Genomic DNA, 24,809 nt, shown 5'->3' on the forward strand with positions numbered 1-24,809 from the left:
CCTCCTCCTCCAGATAGCGCACCTCGTTCAAGAAGTCGTTCATGATGAAGTCCCAGTTCTAATTGTTGTCGAACACGAACACGCGTAGAGCGAAGTAGATCGTGCATATCGGGTACACGGTTCTTTACACGTTTGCGCACGTCATCTATCGCTCGTTATTTATAATCTATCTATCCAATCTTTACCTACTAAAGATCAAAATTTGACATCTATGAATAAATGTCAAATGCTGATCTTTGGTAGCCAAAACATTGGATAGATTGAATATTGGTAACGGGCGTATTCGGGCTTGATTATAGAAGTCCATGCGAGGTAGCAAGCACTTACCTTCAGGTGGATTGCATGGTTGTCTTCAAGGGTTGCATCACATCCATGCCATATACCAAGTAAGACTCCAAGGTTATTTAGTTACAGAGGTTCATGGGGGGAAGTTATTACTCCTCAACAGATGGACTGCATGCTTGTTTGCTACAGCAACTTCATAAATAAAAAAGTTCAAGTACCGTAAATTGCCAAAGCTCTGGTTGATATAGTTCTTGGCCTCCTCCTCCAGATAGCGCACCTCGTTCCAGAAGTCGTTCATGATGACGTCCCAGTTCTCCTTGTTGTCGAACACGAACACGCTGAAGTCGATCGTACGTATCGGGTACACGAGGTTCTTCACACGTTTCCGCACGTCGTCTATTTGCGTCGGGTCCGATATTATAGATTTGAGCTCCATGCCGAATATTCGTTCGAAGTCTATCAGGACCTGAAAGAGTAGTGCTGTAGTTGGTGCTGTTATAATAGTCTGTTACAATTGTTTCTTCTGGAAGGGATACAAGTCAAGCGCTTATAGTACAGTTATTTTAAGATGGTAGACCACTCTGTAGTTGGATTGTAACGACACCATCGTGACGCCTATTTCTAACTAATAATAGCAGTTTAAAGCGCTGCTGTGTTTGAAGGATGTAGTAAGGGAGATATCTCCGAGGCATTCCAACTCAGTCCTCAGGATAGCGGCGCATCTGTGGTCGGTCAGCTGAGAATCTAGTCTTGTCCGGAGTAGATAACAGATGTCCATGTGCGGCAGTATCTACTAAGCATCTAATGGACCGCGTGCTCGTACTCTCGAGTTTCACTAAAAGTGCTAAAAACTCAAGATACCTGCACAACTTCAGTAAGATTCCTCGACACGTCAGCGATGTAGTCGGTCCTGGTGAACAGCAGCGGCTGGTCGAACTCCCACCGAGCTCCCTTGCCACTGACTTCGATCTCCCGACGCGTTTCCTTATATAACGTGTGCCACATCTCCATTATCTTCTGACCGTCACGCGCTAGAGATAGAATCTCTTCGTTCGATTTGCTTAAAAAATATCGTTTGTGTATTTATAAGTTACATTTAACATATTTTATATTTTTTTTTGCTAAAACTTGTTAACTATGTAATAAGCATTTCTTAAATAACGTTTTTACCCCTACATTGTTGTACTGTAGGATATTGTCCCCCTTTTAAAATAAATTAAAAAAAAAAAACTAGTTACTCATTTAAATAAGTATTCATTAAATAACAAGTTTCATTTATTAATTCCTTAGAAAGCGATTTTTTTAATCTTTATATTTAAAAACGAAAATATGTAAACGAGGGATAATGGTGAACACATATTTGTTGTCCAAAATATATGCTTCCTCAGCCGATTCAGATTTCAGCTATGTATTGTTAGTCTGTGATTTTGAAAAATATGGCAAAGATTTCTAAAAATGTAATTGTAGTTAATAATATTTTTATTACTTACTCGAAAAGCTTATGAACATTCAGAAATCTCTCCAGCTTATCACATAGGGCCCATGATATTCTCGAGAGCAGCGGGACCATCGTTTCGTCTGTCCGGTACCCCTTCGAGAGCACCCACATCATGTATATGCTCTCCACTAACTCTGGTAGTAGAGCGATCACTTGTTGTAGAGGGGAGTCGTCTTCTATTACCTAAAATATTGGGTATAAAAATGTAGCCGAGATTTAATAATAAAAGTGTTATGCTTATTTATTTAAGTATAGTTTCTTATTAATAATTTTCATATTAAAATATTTTTAAATAAAAAAAAAACATTAAGTATACGTAGGTATAAGGTATTCCGTTTATTAAGTTGTTCCTTATACTTACAGTAAAAAATCGCATTAACGTCGAAAGAAACTTCAGGTTATCCCCTGCTAAGTTGTATTGATCCATCAGTCGTTCTTTGTAGTTATTGAATTCCTGAAGGAATATTACACAGTTTTATGTTTCAAGTAAAACATACCATTTAATTAATATTAAAAACGAATAAAATGGGTAGTCCCAAAAAAAGGTGTAAAATGTAACCGTAATGTTGGTAACTAAAAATATGTAAGCAAAATATATTTTTATTGACATCTGCTTTCGTGGGCGTAAACAACTGAAACCACTGACCTCCGTATACCCCCTATAGAGAATTCAGGTCCTCTAGCTTTTAGGTAGCTTTTTTCAGCTTTTTAAAGCTACTTTGACGCACTTATTTTCACTTCATATACAAATAAATTTTTAAATATATGTAGTTGAAGTAATTGTTGTGTTTGTAAATTACTCGTATAACTATATTAGTATTGATTAACTGCGTACCTCCAGCTTTCCGGAGCCATACTTGTTGAGCAGGGAGAGTATCCTGACGACCATGGGCTGCTTGAGCTGCTCCACCAGCAGCGAGATCTCCGCGTCGCGCTCGCGCCAGTACTTGTACTCCGCCACCGGGCCCTCGCCCTCCCGCGTCTGTTACGTCATTATCATCATCATCATCATAATATCTTTTACCATTATCGACATCTATCCTAAGGATTCTAGCTCTGGGCATTTACCCTAGCTTACCTGCTCACGATTTTTCATAGACGTAAAATCGTCTAGAAATTGACCCAAATAAAAATGTATTATGAATAAGCTTGTAAACATCACACCTTTCCCAAGCAAGCAGCTATCGTGGAATCGATATGGTTCTGCCACATGGTGACAGCCTCTTCCAGCTGCGAGACCAGCTCTGGGTCCTTGAAGTCCACGTGGCCGTAGGGCTGCTCCTCCATCAGCGCCGGGATGTTCGGCATCGGCAGCTGAATCTCACCCTCGATATGCTCTATTGTCCTGGGAAGAGAATGAGAGTATATTTTTTACACGAATACAGTAGAAATATATGCTTTTGCATGGAAATACGATGGTTATATCTATTAGTGTTTGTGATATGCATTAAAGTAAAATTTAAGTAACTGTTTGTGATTTTTGAAATAACTTCTATTGAGCCTTTCAAATGGTCTTGAATAATGCGACATATTCAAAATAAAAATAAAGACATTGCATGTATTTTTTTTCTTGTACTAATATCTGAAAAGGCTTGAATTTCTTTGTAAGGAATTTTAATAGGAAAAAACTTTTTAAAAGTGACACAGGTTACTTTTCATCACTAACATGTTTACATTTCCTCCGCAAAAAATATAAAGCGTTTGATACATAAGAAAGATAATTATTAAAGAATAAAATCCTACCAATCAACAATGCCAACAAGATTCTTTATATCTTCAATAACTTCCTCGGCAGTGGACTTCTGTTTATCTTTCTTCTTCGTACTACTTTTCGCTATGGGAGCGTCGAACAAGGAATCCTGTGACCAAAAATCGTTAATGATTAAATTTAAAGTATATTTATAATAAGTGTAACGTAATTTATATAAAATACCAACAAGTTTCTCTTTTGGCACTCGTATTATATTCTATTTTACATCTCAGCTGTGTCTGCGATACCTATTGGATATTATAACGAAATGAACTCGATACCTATGATAATAATATTGTTATAAATGGGAAACTACATAGATGTCACTACTGTGTATAAAATGCTAAGCAAAGAGAATATAACCACTACGATGCTAAGCTGGCCGAATAGAAAGAAGAAATGGTTGATGACCTCGATGACGATAACAGGAATGACAGATGGGACAGATGTCTAAAAAAACTGTGGCGTGGTTATTGAGAATTGTTTCTTTAGAATTGGCTTATTGTTTATAGAAAAGCGTGTTGGATATGTCAATGTTGTAATATTACCGCGCCATTAAATATTGTTCTGGTTTATGGTCATGTTTCCCCTAATTTATCTCCGATTCTTATATCAGAAGTGGGATAGGATCCACGTGATTCTATCCCACACGCCCCTTAAAGATTTCAGACCGCGTTTATCGGCAAAGTCGAGACCAACAGAGAAGCTGGTATCGTGGCCGTATGCTCAAGGATAGATTGGTCCGCTCAACGGAGAGACGACGGGTGGACTTGCGCCGGCGTGGATGATACTGCCTTTGTCTGAATCGGTCACGCGATCACTGACGCATGAGACTTAAGTAAGATGTATTTGCTGGTGAAGTGGATATGCTTTCTACTGCGGCATCATCCATGGTAACATAACGCCATTCATTGGATTGGTAACACGGTAAAATCAAATCAACATTTTCATATTTCCGCTATTGGTCCAAACATGTTTATTGTGTGTGTGGTGTGTGAAAATTGTAGGGATTCGTCGAAATAATGCATTTCACGTGTGAGCGCGCCCGAAAGATGTAATAATTACAAAAATACAAAGATCTAGTTAACTTTTAGATGGTCAATTACAAATACCTTAAAAATGATTTATAAATATCCGATAATTGTTATGCACCGAAATTCTGTACCTTGCCGACATAAGTAAAGGTCAGGATTGGCCGAGCTATGATGATGTTAAAGCCTTTGTTGAATCTGCTGCACCAAATAATGTTTAATAACTTCTATAGTTCGTATGCTTGGTTAGTTATGTTTGCAGGTAACAAGCTCAGTCGACATATTAAACGTTTCAAGCTAGCATGTGGAACATCATCAGATGGTAGTATTGATGCTGCATGGGCGGTTCGAGTTGAGATCCCCGGTATTATGGCTATTCAAGACAAGTGTTGAGGAAATACACCATTCATGGCGCGGAGAGTGGTGTCTTTATGTTTCCGCTATAGTTTTCATTATGAACAAGCTGTAATGTCTGTTGCTGGAGTTGGGCTTTTGTACTCATGTTTTTATGGACATTTACCATGTCGCCAAACGTCAAAACGTCCATGTATGATGTATGATGCAATTGTCGAATCTTCATAGAAGTTAAAACGAAATTCTTCACCATCTATTTAATTTTAATTGCTATAATCGCGCTATACTATTGCTAGTGCTATTTTATTAAGTTCTGAACCTGCATATGGGGATTTTCTGTGTAAAATGTTTTTAATGCCTGCCGCTAAATTAATTATTAACGGGTTGGAATTTTGAGATACTTTTGTAAGGTCAAAGTGACAGCACAGCTTCCTCGCAACCACTCTTTCTCATTATTGATTAAATGTTAATTCTGGCTTAAATTAGTATTGTTGTAGTGCAACAAGTATGTTAACGCACGCATTATGAAGTCGAAAGTAAATTAATTGTCTCTAATATTTTGTTTTGCACAGAAACTTATGATGACGAAGGAACTCAGGCTAAGATAGCCAGACAAGTCTATTATAAGCTGCTGGTGCTGCAGGCGTTCTCCAGCGCTACAGCCGCTGTCGAAGGCTGCAAGAGGTGTTTGCTTAGTGCTGCACGGCTGCTTGCTGTGTGAAACGTTCGCCACTGAATGCTGCGGATGCTACCTGGCGCTAAAGGCCCTACCGAACGCTGCGTGCGCTACCAAGCGGCATTCTGTGCGTTGTTGGTGCTGCCGACGCTGATAAGCGCTGTCCTGCGCTCCTGGCGCTAACGGGCGCTTACAGGCGCTGTTCTGCGCTTCTGGCGCTGTCGCGCGCTATGGGCGCTACTGGCGTTGCCGGGCGCTGCCGCGCGCTATTGGCGCTGTGGGCGCTGCTACACGCTATGGGCGCTGTGGACGCTGCTGCGCGCTATAAGCGTTGTGGGCGCTGTCGCGCGCTATAAGCGTTGTGGACACTAGCACGTGCCGGGCGCTGCCGCGCGTTATCGGCGCTGCGGGCTCTGTTGTGCACTGCTGCCATTCACTTAGGGCGATGCCGTGCGCTGCGAGCACTGTCAATGCTAACGTGTGCTGCATGGTCTACCGTGCAATGCTGGCATTAAGGGCGCTTCAAATGGAATATAAATTGTTCTTTGGTATATGACACATTGGCATGTGGTGCCTACGCCGAATTGTACGTGCGCTGATGGATGTGCACTATCCGCTGCAGGTCTGCGCGGGTGCTGCGCTGCCGAGTGCAGTGGTCCCTGTCACACGCTGTTGAGCGTTGCCATGTGCTGCGGGTGCAGCTTGCCCAATGCTTGTGAGCTGCACTAGAAGCTGCAGCATTGTGGGCGCTGTCGAGGGCCAATAGCCGGTGTGAAAACTGACGGGCGCTGCAGATTTTTTATTTTTCCTCCATGTGTATAATAAGCTAACGAAGTGCCTATGTTATACACATATAGGTAACCCATGATATGCGAACGACGTGCCTATGTCATGTGGTCATTTGTTTTTATTTTTTTTTTGTCTGTTAAACATATTTAGCTAACACATGATAAGCTAACGACGTGCCTATGTCATGTGGTCATTTGTTTTTATTTTGTCTGTTATACATATTTAGCTAACACATGATAAGCTAACGACGTGCCTATGTCATGTGGTCATTTACTTTTATTTTGTCTCTTATACACATGTAGGTAACCCATGATATGCTAACGACGTGCCTATGTCATGTGGTCATTTACTTTTATTTTGTCTCTTATACACATGTAGGTAACCCATGATATGCTAACGACGTGCCTATGTCATGTGGTCATTTACTTTTATTTTGTCTCTTATACACATGTAGGTAACCCATGATATGCTAACGACGTGCCTATGTCATGTGGTCATTTACTTTTATTTTGTCTCTTATACACATGTGGGTAACCCATGATATGCTAACGACGTGCCTATGTCATGTGGTCATTTGTTTTTTATTTGCAGTACTATGTACCTAAACTATGCTAACGTCGTGCCTATGGTTTATGTCTAGTTGCGCGATTGTGAGTAACTATGCTACACAGTCATTACAGTGTGAAAACTGAGTATTCTATTTTTCGTTCTCTATTTTCAGACTTAAAAAGTAGAGATTTATGTCTATAAAACTCTACAATCAGCTGTGCGCAGACAGATGGTGAGTTTCTGCCTGGTGAATGAAGATGATGACACCACCGTGTCCGGGCGTGGCAACACCTCCGTCTACTACTTCAGCCAGGACTGTCGATGCACCTGTGCCTCTGCTGCATGCGTATGAGGCAGTTCCTGCATTTACGAGACGTCGATGGTCCATGAGAAGGATGTGTCGAGAACGCCACAATGTCAGGATGACCGTGTTATAAATGGGAAACTACATAGATGTCACTACTGTGTATAAAATGCTAAGCAAAGAGAATATAACCACTACGATGCTAAGCTGGCCGAATAGAAAGAAGAAATGGTTGATGACCTCGATGACGATAACAGGAATGACAGATGGGACAGATGTCTAAAAAAACTGTGGCGTGGTTATTGAGAATTGTTTCTTTAGAATTGGCTTATTGTTTATAGAAAAGCGTGTTGGATATGTCAATGTTGTAATATTACCGCGCCATTAAATATTGTTCTGGTTTATGGTCATGTTTCCCCTAATTTATCTCCGATTCTTATAATATATTTACTTTTCTTGGTATTACAGGAAATAGACCTTATATACCACTCATTCAAGCGAATCAATCAGAGCACAATACTTCACCTCTTACAGCGAGTTCCTCATATAGCAGTTTTATTGAATCATAGAAGTATATCAATGAAAGTAAATAACAAATTATACTTACAATAGGAGCCATAACAGATGAAGTTGGACGGGTCACATTCCGTTTCCTCGGAGCGAAAGATTCAGATCGCATGCTTCGCATCCTGCAAATATAATTATAAAGTATTGTATAACAATAAGAAGGATATAATTATATTGTTAAATTAAAACTAGCTGCCCCGGCAAACGTTGTGTTGCCATATAAATAAAAAAATGTAAAGGGTGAATAACCCTTATCACTTAGGGGAATGAAAAATAGATAGTAGCCGATTCTCAGACCTACTGCACATAAAAATTGGTGAAAATCGGTAAAGCCGCTTTGGAGAAGTAGTACGGTAAGTAACATTGTGACACGAAAATTCTATTTATAAGATCTAATGGCAATATCACTTAATTCAAGTGACATTTCATATTTATAAGATTTAAAAATTTGGAATTTATGAGCGTCGAAATTAAAAAAATAAGTGTTACCTTGTCTCAGCATTTTCTCCCCTCGCTATATTGGACATTCTGCGGTAATCAGATGGTCGTAGGTAGTTTACCTAAAAACGAAACAATTACATTAAACCAAATATAATGGATCAGAATACGCTATTAGAAAATAGGGGATCAATTGTGAATAAATAATAATCAGGATCAACGAAATCAAACTAAGAACTCATAATTTACTACTATTTTCTTGACCAATCAATCATCTGAGTGCTCCGTATGACAGACCAGTACAATGACGTCATGTCATATAAAAATATGATAAAACATTACCTGCGAACCCGTCTCCTCCATACTATGGTGTGCGCCCGCGTAAGACACTTGCCGAGAGAGTATACCCGGGGAGGAAGACATGTCCGCACTCATCGATATCAGTTCACGGAATTGCTTCTCGAACAACGGGATGAACGTCTGAAACGAAGGAGGAATTGTTAATGATATAGTGTAAAATTAGTACCACGGAGGTTGTTTTTAAATTCAGTGACACCCAGAGCAGTTGCTAGTTAGATAAATGGTTGGTAATGGTATGCTAAATGGTTCATCATCATCATCATTAGTTGCAACCTCAAAGACATCAGCATCCTGGTCAATGTGGACCCCACAAGATCTTCGACTTGGCAGTGTCCCTTAGCTAGTATTAGCATCTGGTAACTGGCAGATGATGATGCTGTAATGACAGTTACAATTCACCAGGTTAGAGTGAGTTTAGATTAGGTTAGGTTACCACACACCTCCTTCAGTTGCAATCCTAAACTCATCAGCATCCTGCCCGAGGCGCACCCCACGAGGATGTACTCCGGCATCTTGAGCACGGTGGTGTTGTTGTTCTCGGCTATGGGTATGCCATCTGGTGTTTGCCGCACAAAGTAGATGTAGCGACGGTTGCGGTTCACCTGGCTGGGGTCCAGCGCGCCGAAGTACGGCAACAGCTTCGGGTATTGAATTATACGGGGGACTGGTCTCTGGGGAAAGAGTTTCGGAGTCAAGGCTTCATTTCAGACGGATGGACCATCAAGTGAAATAATTTTAAGAAAATTAAATGTTTTGTTTGTTGCTTCTTTTCCATGTATGCAGCATGATGATTATGCTCGAAGCCTCCACAAGTCCCCATGGATGATAGAAGGAACCCATACCTAATATAGGGACAATTAAGGCGTGACAGACAATATAGAAGTAATAGGTTGATCACACTTTGGTTTGTTCTGCCACCGTCACGTTAAAAGCAAGTGATAATATAATTATGTTGGGGGTGAGTACATAAGCCTAAATAGGATACAGATATAAATTAATTTTATTTGCTGTCAGATTGGTAACTGATCTAGGAACAACAGTACATAAACTTACTACTATCGTGTAAAACTCGAGCGTGCCGTCCACACGTGGATCTAAGTCTTCTGGTGCTGTAACAACATAATTACTTTAACATGACAAATATCACATATTAACAATAAGGAAGTCTTTACATCTATAGATACACAGATATGGCCACATATATATGTAGCCATGGCAAGTATTTTGACAGATAAAATGTACTGTAATATATGGCAGTGTATTTCATTCATCCATCAATTTTTAGAATTCCACTGCTGCTCCATTCTAAGAAATGCCTTTCTTAGAATGGAGGATTTTGTCATAGTCAATTGGCCATCTTGGTGGAATATATCCTTTACATAAGCGATAACTGAAGATACTATACCTACTTAACAATAGAAAAATTATATTGTGGGTAGATGTTTAAACAAACCCCATACTAATTTAATCCCTATAATTTCAAACGGACTTGACGGGTCTATAATTTAACATACAACGGTTGACGATAACATTAGTTGGAAAAGAAGCCTATCTTACAATATCAGCTACAAATGTACTGGTTGTAATATATGCATATTAATTTACGAATGTATCCTAACCTCCCTCTCATCTCCCTGAGGGAAGTGATCCGGAATATCCGGCTCGAAGGTCCAAATAATGTTATGTAAAAGGAAGTCAGGGTAAATAGATAAAAAGTAGATAGAAAAGAGATACGGTGAATTATAAATTTCCTCTCTGTTAAGTCTTACGTGGTGGAAACGAGTACAAATCCTCAGCGAGCAGTGGATACTCCTCTTGCTCGCCGCGCAAGTCTATGGAGGTCTTGGTGTCCATCTCCGTATCAGTGACGTCGGTCACAGCAGCCGCCACTGTTTCTATTTCTGTTGTATCTGACAAGAGATATTTACTTTATATTTTGTATATTGTTGTATCTGACAAGAGATATATATTTTATTTATACTCTTACTTTATATGACAATACGATTATAATTTGTGTAAAATATTGAGGTGCAAATTACCTTCTTCGACAGTTTCATCAATATCTGAAAACAAAATAAATTTATTATGAGTTTCAAAGTATATATTTTTTTATTTTTGAGCTTTTTGTACTACATATATGATGGGGGACATGGGGTGCATAAAAAATAAATTGGACTGCTATCTTAAAATATCCAATATATTAGATTAAGAATGACATCACTAAAATAATCATGCATTCTCATCAAAACTAAATGTGTCTGCAAAAATCCTGCTCAATTGCTTGGGGTTAACTGGATTCAAATTCTTGGAGGATTTGCCGTTACTAATTGAAAAGGCAATATAAATAAAAACTTGTAACAATAAAAAAATCACCTTTTACACTTTTAGCGCTTTTCATGGTCTTCATACTTTTCATGCTTTTCATACTTTTAATGCTCTTCATACTTTTAGCTTTCTTCTCCTCTTCAATAACTTCGGACTCCGGTTCTGGTTCAGATTCCGCTTTACCCTTCTTACCTTTCTTCTTCTTGGTTGGTGGTGCAAGGGACGGGGGTGGCGGAGGTATAATTCCTGATGAACAACAAAATATCTTTTTTTCAGAAGGACATATCTTTCTGACAGAGATATCTTTTTTGAAGGTGGTAGAATCCTTTGTGGTTTGACTCCGGCGGCAACACCGCAACACTTATTTCTGCCTTATAACAGCAGTGTTAGGCGCTGCTATGTTCCGTTTTGAAGTGTGTGGTACGGGACACATACTTTTACGAGGTCCAGCTTATTCCTCAGGGGTAGCGGCGCACCTGTGGCCGACCTTAGGTAGGAATATCTAAACCTGTCTGGGGTTGATTACAGATGTCCATGGACAACAGTAACCACTTACTATCAGGTGGACTGCATGCTCGTTGCTACTCCTATATTATAAAAAAAACGAAAATAAACGACAATTCAATGACAATACAATCAATCTTGAGGTTTTTCCACTTAAAAACCATTTTCTAAGATTTATCATTAGAGCAAAATGGTGAAGTATTGTCTAAGCCTTCTCTGCTGAAGCTAGGCAAACATGCTAATCAATGAGATATTGGATTGCAACAATGAATATCGCTTAGAAAATGAAAGATATGTGTTGTGGAGAATCAATTTCAGAACCTTAGTAATATAGCTTTAAAATCTTACTAAGCAATCATTACATTGAAATTTTTATTTTATGTAAGAAATATATTTAATAAAAAGTATTATTCTAAATGGCAGCATTCCTATTTACTATTTACTTTTCGTTCCCTTTTTATAATGCATGAGTGACAAATATAAAAAGGCTGCCCTTTTAGAGTACGCCTTTTAATGAAATAATTTAAACACTTACTCCACTCAGTAAACTCTTTATCTTCATGTATAAGCTTATCAACAATAATCTTTGACACATAAAATATTCTCTTGTCTAGCGAGAGCTCATTAGGCTTTAACGGAGATGTGATAAAGACATTCAGCTTCTGTTTAGTTTCTCCCTCATCCATCATCCCGTAGAAGAGGTCCTCATCATTCACCCCTATGTACTTTAAGATACGGTCCTTGAGCCATTGCACTCTTGGGTCTGTGCGCAGGTCCAGCTCAGCTTCAGACTCATCTACGATGGACTGCTTGTCTGAACTGCGTGATGAGTGGTCTGACATTCTGCAATTATAAATGACAATGTTTTGTCCGCTTTTTAAAACTTATATGTTTAATTTATTTGTTACAGAGCTTATATGCAGAGATATTATAATAATACTATTCATGCTTTGAATATGCTACATCAAAGCTCAGAGGCCTTGTAAATAAGGACTTTTTTCTAATAATATAAAACGTAGGAATTTATTATACTATTACTTTGTTATCGATTTATTAAATACGAAATATATCAATATAAACGTTATAACTTACGTTAAAGAAAATATATACAAGGAAAATAAATTCAAAAATTTACCTGCTAATAATTACGAAGACCAACACATTTAAACTCAAATTGTTGACTTAACTAAACCTACAAATCGAATTCACTATAATCAATATCAATAAATTCCATTCATCGGCAGTATCCATATTTAACAAACAAAAACAGTTGAACTATAACTTTTGGTTGTCATGGCAGCGAACTTTTTGACAGATATTCAAAATTCGCGGTCTTTGTAGACTCGGATTCTTGTAATGACTAGTAACGACATAAATTTTCATTCAAATTATTAAGTTATATGCGTAAATTATAAAATGATTTGCAGCTATTCATTTTTAATCAACTACAAATCGGAGGAATTTATTATACTATTGGTTTGTTTTTTGTGTCAATAATAATGCGCTACAAAATTTGTATCAGCGCCATCTAGAATCTTGCGCTATACCTACATACTTTTTAATGTATAACGTATTGTTATATTTTGCCTTGCTGTAATTCAATTTATTTGGGTAAAATGATATCAAGGCCCATCATAGACGGCACTTCATAATTGTTAATAAATAAACAAAGTTTTTTTAATAGAAATACATATATTGACATTAAAAAATAAATTGCTCTTATTTTCATTCCACTCAATCGTTCCCGGAATTAAAATTTTGAAATAGAGGCTTATGTATATATTAATTAATTATGTGTATGTAAAATTAAGGAGACGATAAATAAAACACTTTTAAACACCTCAAATAAAGTTAATTTATTTTACGTAAACATTACTTTCGATAAAACAATATTCATTATTTACACAATATTTAGTACTATCTTATGTACTTACTTACTACGAGGAAATTCAGATTTACTAAAAATATTGTTCATAAATATAATAAGTAATATAATAATATTTATAGTTTAATTTATTTTAATTAGTATTTAGTTTCATGTTTTAAATATATAATAAAGTATTTTTAGTAATTTAATAATAATAATAATGTAATTTATAATTATGGACTTAGTTTAAAAAGAAAACTGTCTTGCAGGAACGGTCTTAGAGTACCCATTGTTGTTATTGTCTTCGAGTTGCTCGATATTAGAATTGGTAATGGACTTTAATTGTTGGTTTCCTCCCAAACTTCCAACTGACGACTGAGGTGCCAAATATGAAGAAGGGCCTCTGTACAATATGGTATTCGCATTATTATACTGCCCTACTTGTTTTTTCGACGTGGGATGCAGTATTGTAAAGTCTACACCAGTTACCAATTCTCCTTGCCTTTTATTGAAACTTTCAGTTCTCCCATTATGTTTTGAATTACTGATGTCGGTAACTTTTAGAGCATTTAGAATTTGTTGTTTCTCTCTCTCATTTTGTAATTCATATCCAATTGATGGAAACAGTTCAAAAGTAATACGGTTTGTTAAATCATTACCTTGTATAAATTTCGCATTTTGCTGATTATTATGGTCATTTGATTGAACAATTGTGTTAGTGTTATGTATATTATCGTTACTATCGTCTTCCAGTTTTGTATACAAGTAATAAGATTTGTTTTTCTCATATGTAACAAGTTTATTTTCTTCTAACGGATGTGGTAATGTTCCAATTATTTTGTCCTGTACCTGTGTGGTTATGCCAGTATCAGTATCCAAAAAGTTTTCTGCATAAATGTTTCCAGAAATATCTTGTGTATTAAATGTAGATTCATCTGAACGCGGTAATTGCTGTGTTGTTGGCGGATTAGGTAAAGATTCGGATTGTACAATTTGTATGTCATTATTGGATTGTTTTATAATATTGTTAGCGTTGTCATTTTGATTCGCGTCCCGTAGAGAGTATCTTGTACCTAATTCATTTGTCAGTCTAGCGTTAGATGCCTGGATATGATTAGGAATATTATAAATTTGTCTGGTTACTTCTGGGACTGGAAGTTTATATAGTTGTCCGCTATATATTTGATTTTGGGTCTTTTGACCATTTTGCACGAGATTATTACTACTCAATCTTTGTAGTCGTGACGAATAAAGTTGATCTGGTGTATTTTGTAGAGAAAGCTGAGAATTTAGATGGTGGTTTTGAGGATATTGTCTTTGTGAGTGATCCGTTGTATATTTAGTTACATCTCTGCCATAATCATTGCCTGTAGTCTGCCGCGGTGGAAGTACATAGTTAGCATTTTTCTGATTATTATTTGTGAATTGTGAAGATGTAAGTTGTGAGATCTTGGCTGTGATGTCTCCAATGTCTTCATCGTTTAGATTAGGATTCTGTGCCTGAATAGGTGTAGGTGATACAACAGTTTCTTTCACGATATTGTTATACTTTTTTGCTGCGTTGATTGAATCTGCCAGAAATGAGTACACCAATGCCTGTGAATTAGAAATATTTATATTTTTATTCCAAATTAATCTGCCGATTGGAATGTAATTTGGACCATTATTATTATCATCTAAGTGATTATTTCTAAGCACTAAGTAATTAGTGTTGTCAGTATTTAATATTTCTAAATTGTCTGAGTCATTGTCGTTCTGATTGTTAAATAAATATTCTGCAATAGTTTCCGGAATTGTTATTTTCAGTGACACAGTTCTTTCAAAAGTATTTTTTGGTACCGCAGACTCTTTGAAAAACGGTAAATTTGTTAATTTATTTGAATTTTCATAGTGACTTTTTGATGTATATATGGGAGGCTCCAGGTCTGACGATGGAGCGGCAATAATTTTTTCACTTCTTACAATATTTGTCGGTGATTGTGCCGTAATCTTTTTAACATTTACATTTCCAAATTCAGATGACAATTTATTATTTGGCTGATTTCTTGCAGCTTCATTGTACTGACGATATTGATTTAACTCTCCAGGAGATGCCGTTTTGAGTATTTTATTGGTATCTTTTACTATGTCATTTACTGTTATATCAAGTTTTTCTTTAGTTAGTATATCGGAAAATGTTGGATTGTGATGGTTAGTGTTAATGTGAGATTTTTTGGATAATGAATTCGATTGACTTTTCTTACTATTAGAATTTATTGTAGTCAAATCGAACGCAGGAGAAGTTGGAGTTGCTACTAATCTGGCACTTTGATAATTTTCTTGTGATGGTAAATTAGGTCTAAGGTATTGTCGCGATAGTTCTAAAGTATTTTGTGTTGGTGGTACGTAAAATCGGGATGCAGGTTTATAAGTTGTTGCGGCTAGATACAAGTTGGATTGTCTTGATGACTGTGGAGTTTTCAAAGTTGAAAAGGGTAGATTGGGTAAAGTTGGTGCCGTGGGTGGTAAATATACAATAGGCGTGTCTTCGACTGTAGTTATGATTTGTTTGCTTGACGCTGTGGGCTTATTGTAGACATACGGTACTTCTTCTGACTCGGGGTTTATATTTTCTGTTTTAGGATTAATATTATTACTAGTTATGTCAACGAGATTTCTTTCTGTAGGATCGTTCGTTGGTTTATCGTAAATATAGGGAGTTGGTTCGACCACCAGTCGAGCCGTTTTGGCGGGTCTCACAATCCATGTTTTAAAAGTAATTCTTGATTTAGGATTTCCTGAACTCGATTTTTGTACAATTCTACTAAATTTCAGAGTTTTACCCGTAGGTGGAATAATGTGGGAACTTACCAAATTTTGCTTCGCTGCTCTACCTACAAAGCCGTTGACGTCTCTAGAAAATTGTGGAATATTGTTTTTTTCAACCGCTTGACCATTGTGTTTTGGAAAGTTAGTATATTGCTGATTTGTGTTGCTTATGCCATATTCATGTTGCTTTTTAATTATTTGATTGTTGTATTGAGATAGTTCACGCTGTGCTTGATTATTCAGTAGAGTTTGTGATGTGGATTGCGACTGTTGTATATGTCTCTGATTTTGATTCTGATTTTGGAAATAAGGTGATGGTAATATTCTGTTGTTGTTGTTGTTGTTTATGAATTCAGTATTCGTAGGATATGTAGGTTGCACCCTTTGGTTATTATATAAAGTTCCTGTTTGTCCGTTTTGTGCGAGCTGAAGATTTTGCCTCTGTTGTTGTAATACAACTGTATTTCTTTCTGTGGGTCGTATTGAATTTGATGATGACGGTATGTATTGCGAACTAGGAGTCGATGCTGCGAATGAGAGATCTCCGGATAGAAAGGAGTTCTGCGCAAAGTTAGCTGGTCTCTGTTTTGAAGGGACATAAATATTGTTTGGTGATCGTTCTGGTCCAGCAATTAGTGCGCCATTGGGAAACAGTAATTGTCCAGAGGGTGGCTTGTAATCCTGCATCACAATGAGATTACTTTTCATCATACCTTTGTCATATGGGTACCGCATGGGATGCGTCAGCATTTTCTTAATATCATTCATCAATTGCGGCCCCAATTTCAAGTTTCCGAATTTTTCGCTATTATCATTGTAACGTTGTGGAGATCTTTCACAGTTTACGTTCATCCACCAATCACAAACTAAGACTTCTTGGTTGAATAAGGTTCCATTTGGACAGAGGAACGACTGGAAACCATAGGTGGCGCCCAGGGTACAGACTCTAAAAACTTGACAGCCAGTGTCCACGTCTGAGTAGTATCCTGAAAATAAGATGTTAAAAGATTTAAAGATTTTTTTTTGTAAACATACATACTACAGTTTCTTTAAACTAGGAATATTGACATTGGGATCATTACAGATTCAACATAAGGTAAGGTAACGTATAAGAAGCATTATGAGATGTCTTGTACATCGATTAATGTAGATAGATCGTGTAGGCGGGCGGCTGGCTCTTTTGTGAATATTGTTAGTGAAAAAACTGTTTCGTTAAATACCTTAACAGTGGTGTTTTTTACCTGGACTTTTCCCTGAACAAGAGAACTGTGTTCTGGGAATAGAGTTAAGAACGGGATAGTCGTCCCCTGGTTGTCCTGGTACAGCGAGTCGGATGTCCCAGCCGTGCCCATTGTCGTATGGTTCTGGTCTTCTGCTATTCTGTTGGGCGTACACCGATGTGGTGAAAGCTGGAAGAATAATTATGATTTGTGAATAATATGGCAAACTAAGTGGGTTAAGTAGATCGTAACTGTTCTACAAAGTTGAGGGTCAGGTCGGTAGTTGGATGATAAGTAATCGGTTTGTAAGTTTTCTAACGTGGTATTGTACCTACTTTTTTGGACACAATTACCGGTGGCTAAACCGAATCAACTGTTATGTCGTTCATGGGTACGTATTTAAGTAGGTAGCTGTAAAAACCGAACATCAAAACTCAGAACTCAGTAGTTTAAAAATCCCACACAACCAATAATTTACTGATTACTTAGCTGACATAATGTTTGTCCTTACTTAACATTTTTAAATTCTCATACAATTGTCGCTTATACAATTTCTTCCACAATGCTATGTTGCAAACATTTAAACACACTACGACGACAGTTCTCAGAGTTTTTAGTTTCCTTCACAGTACTAAGGAGCAAAAAACTAATCAATGACCCAAATGCTGGCTATAGTGTCTCACATGTACCTTAGTATTCGTTTTGTTTTATATGCAATAGTATTAATTAGGTAAATGATAATTATAAAGTATATTACTATATGATTAAGTATATTCTTGAAAAGCAACAGTTTCTATAGTATCTTCGTACTTATATGTATTTTATTTCGTTGGATAAACATTCTTAATTATACGGATAAAGAAAGACAGCGTAATTTCTGTTATATCTAACATATTTTTTACTAACGTATCGTCAAAATTGGTTGTACATATAAATTGCATAGAAAATTTCAGTGATTAGATATCAGTTATCTAAATATTAAACACTTTTCAATTTTATTTATTATTTATTAGGTAGGTACCGTCCTTATTAGGTAGGTAGGTAATTTTATTTATTTTAGGTAGGTACCTTCCTTTGTTATTTTATGCAGGTATGTGTTATTCTTATCTTAAATCCTAGGTATCTTTGTTATACATCCAGAAATTTATCATCTAATTCATCAACCACCATTTAATCCAGAAATTAATCATCACAAGCTTTAATGGTTAAGGAAAACATCGTGAGAAAATCAACATACTTAAACCTGAAAAAGTGAGCTTTTTTTCAAAGGAGAATTTTTTTTGAGAGGATAACCTTGTCCAGCAGTGCAACAGTAATAAAATAATGTACTTTTTGCTAAGTAATTAATATCAACAACTAATTAAGTAAACCATAATATAAATAAAATCTTTCACAAAAACGATTTGACGATGTATTAAACGCCTTCCATAATAATTTATAACAATGTCGACGAAATGTATGGAAATATTCGTGAATAGTATTATCATAATTTCCACATAAATACGAACCTAGCTGAATAGATTACACAGAATGCAATTCATACATTATGTATGTATCTTTAAACCTATATATATCATCAAAGATGTTACGTGCATATTATGTGATCTATCAATGTTGACGGTTGATTAATCAAATAATGTTATATGCTCAATTCTCAAGATATGTAACTTGTGTCTTTCGATACGACTTGTTATGATAAAGATGAATACTACAGTTTGTGTCATTGGTGGTACCAAAGGTGGTACAAAAAATAATATCGTTCGGTCTAGGAGTTACCACTTATTAGTAGCGTGAAGCATTTCTTGCATTTCGGTGGAAAGGCCTTTGCTGGTAAGGAGTTACATATGAGGCGACCATCCAAGCCATCAGGTTCAGGACAGTTCGGTTACAGATTACAGGCGCAAGTACCTCCTTTTCTTAAGTGGATTGTATGTTTTTTTTTTAATCTAAAGTAAATCGTTACTGAAATCAATGGATCGGTCATTGAATCTGATAAATGTTGCAGATCCCTGAAAGTTAATGTTAAAAACCTATCTATGCAGTATATCTTTATGTCTATTTAACTATGTACCTGGAGATGTGAAAATTCTAGTTATTAAAAATGTCAAACGATCTTTGGCATTAAAAGCAATGTAGGTATCACAAACCAATGTAGGTATTGATTAATTATTAATGGCGAACGTAAATCTAAACATTATGTATGCAATAATATTGATACTATAGGAACGATATTGAGAAGTGGTTTGCCTCTGAAATGTCTTAGGCTATTGTTGCACCTAGTTAGCTACCAGCAGCTCAGATAACTAAATCAAACAGACATTCGACTATGCGGGTCTTATAGCACTAATTAGATAGCACATAGTACCTACCTATGCTTAATGTGGTTATGTGATTTTATCTCCATATTTAGATGATATGCTAGAAAATACATGAACAGTTTTTAGTGTGTGTTTATCTTGTAAAAACAAAAGTAGGTAATTGGACTTATAACTATGGGAGATCGAGGATATGTAGGGCGCACCAGAGCATGAGAAGGTGATCTACGCGATGAAACGGTCAAATTGAATCTACTGTGGCCCATTGCATGAATACACCACCATATATGCCAACCGAGAGAAATGACGAGTCTTGAGGCGCGCTGCTTTAGCTCCTCAAAGAGGAAAAGTGCATGTAACAAGATGTGCACAATGTCTCTGCTAAGAGCGTAACTACAAAGAAGTGACATAAACCTGTGTATGAAGGGATAAATACGCATACATAGCTATGAAGGGGTCTGCAATGTCGTAACTCGTATGTATTAGCGTCTAACACCTCTATTATTTATCCATAATGAGGCACCGTCTTAAATAACATTTCGGCTTTTTAAAAGCCTAAGCCGTTGTGGAAAATACATATATGTAGATTAGACTTTATTTGGATGTTTCATTTCGGGTATCTGATAGCGAAAGTGTTATATATCACTGTATGTAAATGAAAGAACAGTCTTAACTAATAGGCCGGTCGGGTTTCTGTGACGGCGCGTGGGCGATGCATCAATATATCGCATAAAGTTCAAAAATTTGATAGAACATTTTGTTAATGGAATTTATTACGCAACGAGAATACAGATTTTAATACAGAATTTAAATATTATAGACAGATTTTGCGACAAGTAATGTTTTTTTGTTAAAAAGAAAGTCCAATTACAATTTACTTACTGAACAGATTGGACTGTTTAGGGAAGCTACGAGTAATAGATTATAGTAACATCTGTAACCAACTTAAATTGGACAAGTTTTACGCCTACACAATAAAGGGGTTCCGGCAGTGATAGTTTTGTGGATCGAAACTCAACCTAGGGGTCTGAGGTTCAAAATCAGTCATTTCTAATTTTTCGAAGTTTCGTGCGTTAGAAAATAACTATCTTAGTTTAACGATGAAGGTAAATATCGCGAGGAAACTTGATGCCTGAGAGACCTTGAAATAATGTTTTCAAAGATGTGTGAAGTCAATACGTCAGCGTGGTGGACTATAGTATAAACTTCTCCCACACTGTAAGGAGATACGTGCCCTGGAGTGGGAAGGTAATGAGTAACGACGAATATCAGGATGCGTTATTTACAATTCGTAAGATAATATGTGAATAAAATTGCAAAGTATAGCTACAGTCACATTTTAGATACATTTCTTATTTCCTCCTCGTCAACCTAGCAACTGCAACAATATTGAGTTTAGTGCATAAATTTGTGTGTGACTTTCATCGTACCGTGTTCCGTTATTTGATTTTATTTGCCACCGTGAGTTTAGCTGTCTGCAATCTCGTGCATTCAGCGGAAATTACGATAATATTGAAAGCGCAAATAGTTTTTGTAGTCGCACGTGACATTTCAGTGGCATGGCGGGAAATAGTTTAAGAACACGCAAAGTGCACAAAGCAAATTCTCATTTAGGTATCTGACACAGATATGTCTATTAGAGTCAAAGATATTTAATATATAGAGCTACTATATATTAATTACTATATTGCTACTCTATTCTTAAATGTTAACAGACAAAAACTTTTAAATATTTGTTCTGAAAAGATGTAATTTATTTGAATATGCCTTAAAAATAATCTGAAATATCCAATAGAATTACCGACAAACGCACCGAAAACTTTGTCGTTCTATACTACAGACTTAGATTTTCGCTACGCTAATCTAAGGTTTATACCTACTTGCTATTATTTAGAAAAATAATCCTATGTCACATTATATATTGTAAAGTCAAGCTTTACTAGCAAGCAAGTATCAACTATGTACACGCTATCAATGAGTCATATTAAATAAGCAAAGATAATAAAAATCCTTTTTAACGAAATTATTCACATTCCAATGTTAATTATTTCGAGTTTGCAATATTAATGCAAATGTTTGTATGAAGTATGTATTTATAGATGGCACACTTGATTCAACATATTATGCGGTTTATATTATCTGTTAACCTTGGGAAAAATGCGTGCCTGAATTTTTGCGTGCTTGAAATTGAATGAAGCCACAAACAGCTTATTATAGTAATTTTTTTTTTTGAATTCTTGACAAATAAAAACATTTTTAGACCAAATTTACGAATAAATAACTAGTACTGCGTAATTTACACAATAAATAAATAATTATTTCAAATATTTTAGGGACATTTTAGCACGGAGACGTGGCAAAACTTTTTTACGCAACTATTTCAATTCTCAAAACTGGGTACATTTTCTTGTTAGGAGTGAGTGGATTAATCTTTACTAATCTATGACTGCGTGTTATAATTACATAATACCGTATGGAATGGACTATTAATAATAAGAAGTTATTTATATAATTTCTTTATTGATTTATACCAGAAGTTGTAAAGCTTTTTCGTATATCGTTTACTTTTAGAATAATTTTTTTCAAGCGTCCCCCAAACGTTGTCAAAACGCCTGTAGCGTCTACGAAGGTGATTATTACTTTGAGAAACACTAATTCTATTATATTTCTTTTTAATGCATATACTTTGTATATATTTTCTTTACAATTAAAGATATATTTGTTGTAAAACTAAACAAGTAACTTAAAAGGGTTATGATTATGAATTAGAAAATAATTTCCTTTAAACTTAAAAAGCATCAGCTTTATTGGTGCAAAGTGCAAAGTTAGGGAGTCTCACAGATTATAAATGCATTAAATTGTTGTACACAGGACGGTTATACGGTACCATGTTAATGCTATTTGTACACAGCTGACTTGTAGCGAGTTGACAATCGATTACAGTTCGGGTACTAGCAGATTGCCGAAATACTGATGTTTTTGCTGTCTACAGTATGAAATATGTGATGCGTTATGTTATCCACAAGTACCACGGTTGGATTCCAAATAGTGCTAATAAACAGGGGACTATCACGATCTGTAATAGAGTCAGTTGGTAGACATTTCTGTAATCTAAAAGCTAGTGATTTTTTATAATATGGAAGTAGCTGACGAGAACGCAGTCCATCTGATGGTAAGTGGTTACTGCCGCCCATAGACATCTGTAATCAACCTCAGGATTAAATATTCCTTTCAGAGGACGGCCACAGATGCGCCGCTACCCCTGAGGCTTGATCTGGAATGCCTCGGAAAAGTATGTCTCCCTTACCACACCTTTCAAACCAGGCCACAAAAGCGCTTACTGGAGCAATAATTATGATTATGATCGACAAAATAGTCGTGTGCCTACCGTGTGCTTGAACCCAAACAATGTTTGGCAGGGATGCGACGCTACTTACATATAATTTGCATGTTACAAGCTCTGTTGGAACTTGAGGCGTATCTAGTACCGGATGGCAACGTTAGCGGCAGACGCTGTTCATGAAGCTTCTTGACTTTGTGTTCGCCATTTACAGGTTATTAACAGGAATTATTGATGAAGTTCAGAATCGATGGTCCCGATAGACCATCGACATGAGTCTATCTATCAATAATCGCTAGGTACCTGTAGATCCCCTGATGGTAAGTGGTTACTGCCTTCCTTAGATAAGAGTCCTACCTGATGCTGGTCACAGACGCTCTGCTGCCCTGGAAGGCTAAGTAGAACACTTTGTATAAGTGTTTCTCCTTTACCACACCTATCCAATCAGAATACAATAACGCATAACATTTCTGGATTCAGGTACAAAAAGGTGTGGCGGAGGCGCATCCTTATTCTCCATAATAAAAGCAGGCAGGGTATTGCCCACATTAACTGCTGCTGTTTATATTACATATATAACTAAAAACAAAAAACTCACCTAATATCACCAGTCTCCACATACCGCGAATCCTATTCATAATCACAACACAAGCCACTTAAAATCTTTATCACACCATCCACTCATAAACTGCTCACAAAAATAAGAAAAAGCTTATGCAAATGTGAAAAGAAAATATTTATGACTGTTCATTTTGAGTTCACGGCGACGATAGGCCAAATGGTGATTTCTTAAAATGTATCTTGTATATGGCCGCCCTACCAGTGATCTGAACGCGTGTGGTCCGATTCTATCTATACGAATAGATATAGGTACTCGTACCTAAGCGACTGTCTGCACGTGCTAATATGAGTAAATGGATGAACGATTTTTATGATCTTTTAAGAGACAGGTCTTTATAAAGCTATTATTTTTGAGTCTAAAATTTTGTACTTGTTTAAATTATACAAACTGTAGACAAGAATGCGAACGAAGTAGGTACATTAATAGGACTTAATAAAAATATACTTAAAATGATTCCTACACATAACTCTACATCAAGTTCCTATCTTAGTTGCAATGGAGTATGTACACGTACAAAAACAAGTATCCCGATATTAACATTCACCATTTGAATGTCTGCCTTTCCGGGAATTGTACTTGGGAATCTTCGGATATCAGCTCGGTATGACAAGTGCTCCGCGCAAGGATGGGCAATTGTCTGTCTACATGTAGCTATTACAAATATGAGGTCAGACAACGTAGAAAAAAACACAAGAATTACTCAACGTAAATATTTCTTGTACTATTCAAAGTAAAATCGAATTTAAAATAAAATTGACTAAAAAACTTTCTCATCTATTAAAAGTTTTATGGACTTCACATTTAATTAACATTAAAAAGAGCAATACCTAAATAAGATATACCTAGGAACAGTAAATAAGGCAGAGTCACCGTTTAAATTAAAGCAAAGAACTTTAAATTAAAACATTAACCTAAATATAAATTTTCACGTTTCTTAAAGATTAAGTAATTTAAAAGCATTACAAAATGAAACGCAAAGTACCAATCTCGTTATGAATTAAACGCAAAAACTGTTAGCGATCAAACTAAGTAAATAGAGTAGTGGTGCGCCCACTTGATTGTCATGTGAATGGAGTGTAAAAAAAGTTGTGTGACAATAGTCTTACGATAATAATGCAATTGTTGGTGTACTTCTGTTAATACGGCACTGTATTTGAGGCTAAGGATTTTTTTGAAGTGAAGCTTATTTAGGCGTTATGAGAGAAAA

General features: G+C 36.4%; 2 protein-coding genes across 3 annotated transcripts in view; both read right to left on the reverse strand.

Annotated features, from left to right (window-relative positions):
- The window catches only part of Dhc98D (Dynein heavy chain at 89D), an 81,115-nt gene extending 68,397 nt beyond the window's left edge, over positions 1 to 12,718 (reverse strand). The window contains exons 1-17 of the mRNA XM_073086993.1: positions 12,566 to 12,718; positions 11,966 to 12,273; positions 10,975 to 11,172; positions 10,641 to 10,664; positions 10,371 to 10,511; positions 9,655 to 9,710; positions 9,042 to 9,272; positions 8,584 to 8,721; positions 8,293 to 8,363; positions 7,844 to 7,925; positions 3,527 to 3,642; positions 2,948 to 3,128; positions 2,619 to 2,765; positions 2,145 to 2,237; positions 1,776 to 1,966; positions 1,147 to 1,345; positions 504 to 751 (exon numbers count right to left, since the gene is read on the reverse strand). Coding sequence (XP_072943094.1) covers positions 504 to 751; positions 1,147 to 1,345; positions 1,776 to 1,966; positions 2,145 to 2,237; positions 2,619 to 2,765; positions 2,948 to 3,128; positions 3,527 to 3,642; positions 7,844 to 7,925; positions 8,293 to 8,363; positions 8,584 to 8,721; positions 9,042 to 9,272; positions 9,655 to 9,710; positions 10,371 to 10,511; positions 10,641 to 10,664; positions 10,975 to 11,172; positions 11,966 to 12,272 — 2,423 coding nt within the window. The 5' untranslated portion in view covers position 12,273; positions 12,566 to 12,718. The remainder of the gene's footprint in view (positions 1 to 503; positions 752 to 1,146; positions 1,346 to 1,775; positions 1,967 to 2,144; positions 2,238 to 2,618; positions 2,766 to 2,947; positions 3,129 to 3,526; positions 3,643 to 7,843; positions 7,926 to 8,292; positions 8,364 to 8,583; positions 8,722 to 9,041; positions 9,273 to 9,654; positions 9,711 to 10,370; positions 10,512 to 10,640; positions 10,665 to 10,974; positions 11,173 to 11,965; positions 12,274 to 12,565) is intronic.
- A 557-nt stretch (positions 12,719 to 13,275) lies between these two features.
- LOC140752370 (uncharacterized) lies at positions 13,276 to 23,826 on the reverse strand. Of its 2 annotated transcripts, XM_073086644.1 has the most exons (4): positions 23,579 to 23,826; positions 17,347 to 17,514; positions 16,148 to 17,091; positions 13,276 to 14,893 (listed from the first exon to the last, which is right to left on the reverse strand). In XM_073086644.1, the coding sequence occupies exons 1-4, from the start codon at positions 23,616 to 23,618 to the stop codon at positions 13,544 to 13,546; spliced, it is 2,502 nt and encodes an 833-aa protein (XP_072942745.1). In that variant the 5' UTR covers positions 23,619 to 23,826; the 3' UTR covers positions 13,276 to 13,543. The 2 variants fall into 2 exon arrangements, with proteins under 2 accessions (XP_072942745.1, XP_072942744.1); XM_073086643.1 differs by having other exon boundaries at positions 13,276 to 17,091.
- Positions 23,827 to 24,809: the final 983 nt, after the last annotated feature.

The sequence above is a fragment of the Epargyreus clarus genome, unplaced genomic scaffold (assembly GCF_041222505.1).
Source record: "Epargyreus clarus isolate Ecla_fem2 unplaced genomic scaffold, WU_Ecla_fem_2.2 ptg000024l, whole genome shotgun sequence".
NCBI classification, from domain to species: Eukaryota; Metazoa; Arthropoda; class Insecta; order Lepidoptera; family Hesperiidae; genus Epargyreus; species Epargyreus clarus.

Coding starts and splice junctions, on each gene's coding strand:
- LOC140752370 (XM_073086643.1), bottom strand. CDS start 23,618: ATGAATAGGATTCGCGGTATGTGGAGACTGGTGATATTAG. Junction 17,515..23,578: donor GTGGAGACTGGTGATATTAG/GTGAGTTTTTTG, acceptor TTATTCTTCCAG/CTTTCACCACATCGGTGTAC. Junction 17,092..17,346: donor TTGTTCAGGGAAAAGTCCAG/GTAAAAAACACC, acceptor TCTTATTTTCAG/GATACTACTCAGACGTGGAC.